The 7,338-nt window shown below is 66.4% G+C and overlaps 2 protein-coding genes across 4 annotated transcripts in view; one reads left to right on the top strand and one right to left on the bottom strand.

Moving 5' to 3' along the window:
* Positions 1 to 7,081, top strand: part of CDH15 (cadherin 15) — an 18,088-nt gene extending 11,007 nt beyond the window's left edge. For all 3 annotated transcript variants that reach the window (XM_029924130.1, XM_029924129.1, XM_029924131.1), the window contains 10 exons: positions 1,058 to 1,218; positions 1,986 to 2,114; positions 2,514 to 2,699; positions 3,508 to 3,761; positions 4,247 to 4,389; positions 4,550 to 4,786; positions 5,066 to 5,305; positions 5,484 to 5,620; positions 5,841 to 5,993; positions 6,566 to 7,081. In XM_029924130.1, the coding sequence (XP_029779990.1) occupies positions 1,058 to 1,218; positions 1,986 to 2,114; positions 2,514 to 2,699; positions 3,508 to 3,761; positions 4,247 to 4,389; positions 4,550 to 4,786; positions 5,066 to 5,305; positions 5,484 to 5,620; positions 5,841 to 5,993; positions 6,566 to 6,766 (1,841 nt within the window). In that variant the 3' untranslated portion in view covers positions 6,767 to 7,081. The remainder of the gene's footprint in view (positions 1 to 1,057; positions 1,219 to 1,985; positions 2,115 to 2,513; positions 2,700 to 3,507; positions 3,762 to 4,246; positions 4,390 to 4,549; positions 4,787 to 5,065; positions 5,306 to 5,483; positions 5,621 to 5,840; positions 5,994 to 6,565) is intronic.
* Positions 7,082 to 7,088: 7 nt separating this feature from the next.
* SLC22A31 (solute carrier family 22 member 31) overlaps positions 7,089 to 7,338 on the bottom strand; it is a 4,412-nt gene continuing 4,162 nt past the window's right edge. Inside the window, exon 10 of the mRNA XM_029926084.1 lies at positions 7,089 to 7,176. Within this exon, the coding sequence (XP_029781944.1) occupies positions 7,089 to 7,176 (88 nt within the window). The remainder of the gene's footprint in view (positions 7,177 to 7,338) is intronic.

The following is a 7,338-nucleotide window of genomic DNA, read 5'->3' as shown; positions in this document are numbered from 1 at the left end:
GTGCAACCTCTCAGGAGACACACATGTCCCATTCCTGGAGATGCTGATTTCGATTTGCCTTGTTTAGGGGAGTCTTCCAGGTTTTTCTACTGTGACTTTTTTTAAATTTATTATTTTGAGAGAGAGAGAGCAGGGGAGAAGCAGCAAGTGAGGGAAAGAGAATCCCAAGCAGGTTCCGTACTCTTGGTGCAGAGCCCGATGCAGGGCTCAAACTTGTGATCCGTGAGATCATGACATGAGCTGAAACCAAGTCAGACACTTAATCGACTGAGCCACCCAGGCGCTCCCACTGTGATTTGTACATTTTTCCCCTTGTAACTAATGGCGCCTTGGGGAACATCCTCTGAGACCAGTTCCCGGTTACTCCTTACGTTTCCACCAGTGTGAGCATCCGCTCAGGGGCCTTGTCTGGGTCTGTGCTTGGTCCAGGCGCTGGGCTGTGGTTTCCAAGTCTCTCCTCCGTCCGGCAGGGAGCTGTCAGCCCTGCGCATGAGTGTGTGCCTGTGTTATGTTTGTTCACGTCACTCTGGACTTTCGGAGTCTGATTCATTCAGTGGGTTGTGATTCGTTATGCCCGTTATTTGATGCCCAAATTGTCCACGTTTGGCCAACAGGAGGTTCATCACATTGGCTCCTGTTAGGCCCTGGCAGCAGACAGAGCTGGGAGATACACTTCTGTGTGCAGACAGGAGCGTGTGTGTTGTGTGTGCACATGCGTGTTGTGTGTGCACGTGTGTGTGCGTGTGCTGCTCATCCCTGTGTTTCCAAGTCTCTCTACCTCCGCTCGTCGGGAGCTCCTGCCAGTTCGGAGCTGGCCCCGGGTTTCCCAGTGGCTCCTCCGCATCTGACCCTGGGCTCGCGGCCGCTGCCCAACTGTCTCTGTCTCTGGGGGACGCGCGTCAGCTCTTGATCGAATGCGTGTATCAGATGCTCCCGCTTCCCCCTCCAGCACAAGGCAGACGGCTTGAATGTTCACGTTCTTACAGGCTGAATGGGGACCTGGCACGGTGGGCCATGGGGTCACGTGCGTCATCCCAGCCCGTCCCCGTCCTTACAGGCACCTCCGTGACCAGGGCCGAAGCCACGGACGCCGACGACCCGGAAACCGACAACGCGGCGCTGCGGTACTCCATCCTGGAGCAGGGCAGCCCCCAGCTCTTCAGCATCGACGAGCACACGGGGGACATACGCACCGTGCAAGTGGGTCTGGACCGGGAGGTGAGGCGCTGCGCGCAGGCCGCGGGCCGCGCCGCTCATTTCAGGCTGGGCCTCTGCCCCAGCCGTGCCCACCCCGAGTGCTCCCCCTGACCCAGCAGAGGGGAGCCCCCACTTGCTCACAGTGGCTCTGGACGCAGACGCAGCTTGGGGCTGTGGCTGGTCGCGGGGTCAGGGCCGAGGAGGCTGGGGGCCTTGCGTGCGGCCCAGACGAGTCCCCGTGTGTTTTCTGCTGACCGGTTGCTGTGCTGTTGCCTGCAGAGCCCGCAGACTTCCGGCGTGGGGGCGGGGCGGCCACTCATGCCCTGGAGTAACGGTCACTCTCTGTCCTTGCACACTCGTCCTCATCGGGACGCCTGCTGCCCCTCACAGCCAGGCTTCTGTGCGGCTTTGGCACTTCCAGGAAGCCCTCCGTGATTTCCCCATGACCACCTACACAGCTCTGTCTGGTCACTTGCTGCATGAGGTGGTTGTCTTCGGTCTCTCTCTGCCACTGGATATGGCCCCTCAGCGCAGGGACCCCGCTTGCTGGCTCAGCACCCAGCGTGCTGTGGGTGCTCTGTCAGTGCTCACCCCCCTACCTGGGTAACTGGCCTCCTGCCGGCTCCTTGGCTGGGCAGTGCGGCCGTCAGACCCTGGAGCCTGGGAGCAGGGCTGGGTAGGGGGCCCCTGTTGGGCACAGCACAGGGGTGTCTGCCCCAGGCCGTACCCACCCAGCCTGCCCTGCGGTGCCTGCTGGGACCCCTGACTGCACGTTGCTCTGCCCCCAGGTGGTCGCCGTGTACAACCTGACCCTGCAGGTGGCGGACATGTCTGGAGATGGGCTCACGGCCACGGCGTCGGCCATCATCACCCTCGAGGACGTCAATGACAACGCCCCGGGGTTCACCAGGGATGAGGTACCGCCCCCATCCACGCCCATGCTGGGGGCCGTCCCCCCTCCCTGGCTCCTGACAGAGAGCCAAGGGGACTTGTGTAAGGACAGGCGCAGAACCCAGGTTAGAGGAGTGAGTGGCACAGGCGCTCGCAGGCCCCGGGAAGCTGGCGGAGGCCCTGGGGGGGCGCCCCGGACACCCCTCGGTGGCCCTCGGGCAGCAGGAAGGAGCCTTGCCCCCGCACGTGGGATGTGGGACGGAGCAGCCAGTGCTTCCAGGACAAGGCAGCTCCCACGGTGCCCGGCACACAGCAGAGCCCATGGACAGGGGCTCCCGGGGCCCCCCGGGGGAAGGTGGGCAGTGGGGTTGGCAGGGGCACGGGGGACAGGCGCCCCCGCGGTATTGAGGGCCGGGCTCCTGCAGTTCTTCATGGAGGCCACGGAGGCTGTCAGCGGGGTCGACGTGGGGCGGCTGCAGGTGGAGGACAGGGACCTGCCAGGCTCCCCCAACTGGGCAGCCACGTTCACCATCCTGGAGGGCGACCCCCGTGGACACTTCGCCATCCGCACAGACCCCAAGACCAACGAGGGCGTGCTGTCCGTGGTGAAGGTGAGGGGGCCCCGCGGGTTCCCCAGCGGGGGTCTGGCTGCTGGCCCCACGCTCAGGGGGACCCCATTTGGGGCAGAGCAGAATGCTAGGGGACCCGGGAGGGCTGGGACTCTGGCTCAGGCCACAGCAACCCCACGGCACCGGGGCAGGAGGAGGGTCCCCACGGCCTGAGGATTGTCGCTGGGCTTCTGCCTCCGCGGGTGGGTGGTGGCACGTAGACCCGTGCCTGGTGGGAACGGCGGGAGGTGTGCGCATGCCCAGGTGCAGAGCGGACACACTGGAGCGCCCCTGCAGGAAGTGGGGTTCGCGGGGCTGGTCCGCGGGCTGGAGGCTCAGGACCTGAATCTTTCCTCCTGAGAAGAGTCTCAGTTTTGTTGTTGAGACTTCGAGCCCCGGATGAGGTCTGCTCAGGTCACCGGGTCACCAAGACAATGTCAATTTAAAGTTAGCAGCTTGTGAAGGGCAAGCCGACCCCAGTCCCAGCCCCCGGCAAGGCCGACGAGCGTGGCCCGGGTCTGTGGGGAGGACCACCTGACGTGACGCACGAAGCCGGTCACATGACACCTCACAAACTCATTGAGTGGCGAGTGGCTGTCATTTTTACATTATTCTTCGCACCTTTTGGTCCTGAATACTTTTTACTTTTGCAGGGCTACAGAGGGGAAGGGAGGGTCGGGCTGTGAGGAGAGACCGGAGGGGCGGCGGTCCCTCTGTGGGGGCCTTGCCCTGCCCGCGGCTGCCTCCAGGCACCTCGGATGTGCGGGGTCCCGGGGTCCCGAGTGACCACTTGCTTTGCCCCCCCCCCCAGCCCCTGGACTATGAGAGCCACGAGCGGTACGAGCTGACAGTGGCGGTGCAGAATGAGGCGCCCCTGCAGGCGGCCGCCCCCCGGCCCGAGCGGGGCCAGGCCAGGGTCTGCGTGCAGGTGCGGGACGCCAACGAGGCGCCCGTGTTCCGGGAGAACCCGCTGCGGGCCAGCCTGCCGGAGGGGGCGCCCCCAGGAACGCCTGTGGCCACCTTCTCCGCACATGACCCTGACACGCAGCAGCTGCAGAGGCTCAGGTGGGGGCCGCAGGGGTGAGGCAGAGGTAGCCGATAGCTTCTTTTGTCCACTGCCCAGCCAGGGCCAGGAGCACGGCTGAGGGTGGAGGGCACACCTGTCTGTGCACGTCCCCGAGGGTCCCTGGGCCTCAAGCCCTGTGCATGTCACTGTGAGCTTGTCCCGTGAGGCAGGGCCGGGCCCTGTCCGTTCCGGGGAGCTGGTGTGTGTGGGCCAGCCATTCGGGTCTGGATGTCACCCCCAGCCCGGGCCTTGTGGATCTGTCTGTCTCCATGGCGCCCACACACGAAAGCCTGGCTGTGGCACTCAGTGGCGCTGGCTGGTGGGGCCCTGGCTTCAGAGGGGCACGAGTGGAACATGTAAATGCAGTATGTGTGCCTGTGGGGGATGTACGTGAGTGGTGTGTGTACACCTGTGTACATAGGACCATACCCCTCGGGGGTCCTGTGTAAGCCCAGGGTCCCTCTCTCCCCTCCTCGGCCAATAGCTACTCGAAGGACTATGACCCAGATGACTGGCTGCAGGTGGACAGAGCCACGGGTCAGGTCCAGACCCAGCGGGTGCTCAGCCCAGCCTCGCCCTTCCTCAAGGACGGCTGGTACCGGGCCATTGTCCTGGCCTACGATGACGGTGAGTGCCAAGCTGCGCCTGGGCCCAGGGCTCCCCGCCCAGGCTGGCCGTCCCGCCACTGCCCTGGGGCTGAGGGCTGTGCACCCCACGGAGCTGGCCTTTCAGGTGGCAGGTCTGGCCCAGCAGGGCAAGGAGCCTACCAGGCCTCTCCTGCCTACAGCCTCCCCACCCAGCACGGCCACCGGGACCCTGTCCATTGAGATCCTGGAGGTCAATGACCACGCCCCTGAGCTGTCCCCACCGTCTGGCAGCGTGTGCAGCAAGCCGGATCAGGGTTCTGGCCTTCTCCTGGGGGCTACGGATGCAGACCTGCCCCCCCACGGGGCTCCCTTCCACTTTCAGCTGAGTCCCCATGTCCCAGAGCTGACCCGGAATTGGAGCGTCACCCAGGTTAACAGTGAGTTCTCCCAAGCGGTCCCGAGGGTGCACACCTGAGCCCTGAGGGGCACTCAGTGCCGCGTCCTGGTTCCGCCGCATCCTCACGCCGGCAGGAGCTCATGCCCAGTGGGAGGATGGGGAAACAGGCCCCAGATCTTGGGATCCCTACCCACCGGGTTGCTATTTCCAGCAGCAAGGGGCACGGAGGGGCACGGAGGGGCCCGGGGCGGGGGGGGGGGGCGGCGGGGTCGGGGCGTGTTTGGCTGTAGGCCTTGCTGACCGTGGGCACCCTCTGCAGTAAGCCACGTGCGCCTGCGGCTTCGGCACCAGGTCCAGGAGGGTCTACACCGACTCAGCCTGCTGCTCCGGGACTCCGGGCAGCCGCCCCAGCAGCGGGAGCAGCCCCTGAACGTGACGGTGTGTCGCTGTGGCCCAGATGGCGCCTGCCTGCCAGGGGCCGCTGCCCAGCGGGCAGGGGGCATAGGCGTCACCCTGGGTGCCCTAGTCATCGTGCTGGCCAGCATCACCCTGCTGCTCTGTAAGCGCCCCGCCCCTGCCCCCTCAGACCCCGCCCCCTGCCGCCCTCAGCCCCCCGCCCTGCCCCCCTCAGACCCCGCCCCTCGCGGGCCCTGCTGCACCCCATCCCATGCCCCACGCGTCCAGACCCAGCTTGATGGCCGGGCACCCATCACCTCCTATCTGTCCCCCCTGCCCAGTGCTCGCCCTGCCGGTCGCCCTCATCACGCGGTCCCGGCAGCAGTCACGGGACAAGGGGTTTCTGTACGGGCTGCAGGACGACCTTCGGGACAACATCCTCAACTATGACGAGCAGGGGGGCGGGGAAGAGGACCAGGTGAGCGGAGGGCGTTTCGGGGAGGCGGTGGCTTAGAAATGCCAAGCGCGGGGAAGGGTCCCTAAGGAGCCTAGGCTGTGCCCCCTGCACCCCGCCTTTGGGAGGAGGGAGTGGTGCCCCCCGCTGATCCTGGCAGTCCTCTCCCCTCACTCCCCCAGGGTGCCTGGGACCGAAAACCCCACCCTGTGATCGGGCTGAATTCTGCCCACTTTGTCCCCAGGATACCTACGACATCAACCAGCTGCGCCACCCGACAGAGCTGGTGGCCCTGCGGGCGCCCCTGCGCCGGGATGCTCCCTTCGGCCGAGTGCGCCCCCAGCCACCCCGCATGCTGCCCGCCAGCCCCAGTGACATCGCTGACTTCATCAATGACGTAGGTGTCCCGGAGGTGGGCAGACAGGGGCAAGGGCACGAGGACACGGGCATGGGCTCCTGCACGCGCACCCCGTGTGGAGCGTGGGTCCGTCCCTGGGGACCACAGGCACAAGTCCCCTGGCAGAGGAAGCTGTGCCCCCGCCCCCCACCGCCCCGACTGGGAAAAGTGCGGGTGCCCAAGGCTGCGGGTGCCGGCCCCACCGTTTACGTGGGCACAGCGTCGGCGCGGGGGCAGGGCCACGTCCCGGTTAGGGGCATGTGTGGCCCTTTGGGTGAGACACAGAGGTGGAGGGGATCAAACCCTTTGCAGAATCTTTAAAAGGCGGAACAGGGGGCCTCAGGTGGCGTGTTAGGAGGCCACGGGTACCCCGGCCCTGAGGAAGGAGAGCCTCCGGGGGGTTCCTCTTCAGATCCACATCCTAGGGCGGGGCTCCCAAAGGTGCCCAAGCTCCGGGCTCTGCCCCTCACCCCCCTCTTCCCGCGGGGCCGGGGGTCCCTCCTCGGTGGCTCTGGCTGAGCTCCCTGAGCTGTGTTAGCAGGGATCCTGAGCCCCCTGCGGCCTCTCTGCAGGGCTTGGAGGTGGCAGACAGTGACCCCAGTGTCCCCCCCTACGACACCGCTCTCATCTATGACTATGAAGGGGTCGGTTCTGCGGCAGGGACGCTGAGCTCCATCCTGTCCAGCCTGAGTGACGAGGACCAGGATTACAGCTGCCTCCGCGACTGGGGCCCGCGCTTTGCCCGGCTGGCCGACCTGTATGGGCCCCCCTGAGGCTGGAGAAGGGCCGGGAAGGGGTGGGGGATGCGGGCCCGCGACCACCCTGCTGAGGGTACAGCCACCAGACACGGAGGGCGGACGTCTTTGCCCGAGGCCCAGCTGACCTCTACAGAGGCAGCCAGGGGGCACAGGGCCCTGTCCCCGAGGCCCCTGGGCAAGCCCACTTGTCCCAGGGAGGACACAGACCAGGGGACCCAGAGCCCAAGGCCGGCAAGCCTGGCATCAGTCACCCCCCCCAGCAGCCCCCTGACCCCAGCTGTGTGGAAGGAGGCCCCCCGCTCCTGAATTAAACACCTGCCCTTCTCTCCAGTGCGGGTCACACAGTTGGGGCTGTGGTAGCAGCTGCCCCGCCCCAGGGGGGGGGTGGGGGGGGGGCGGGCAGTGAGCCGCCCGGGGCCCTCGGCCTGACGGAAGAAGCGAGGACACCAGGTGCCACGGACGCCTTTATCCTCCACGCGTAGTGGGCGTGGCTCAGCTGTCCTGCCCCGGCCGGGGACCCGCGCGGAGGGCCGGGGACCCGCCCAGGCGGTCGGCGTCCCGCAGCGAGGCGGGCAGGTGGCAGCCGC

This window comes from Suricata suricatta, chromosome 16, assembly GCF_006229205.1.
Source record: "Suricata suricatta isolate VVHF042 chromosome 16, meerkat_22Aug2017_6uvM2_HiC, whole genome shotgun sequence".
NCBI lineage: Eukaryota > Metazoa > Chordata > Mammalia > Carnivora > Herpestidae > Suricata > Suricata suricatta.
The sequence above is the reverse complement of the archived record's forward strand: the minus strand, read 5'-3'. Positions and strand labels throughout refer to the sequence as shown.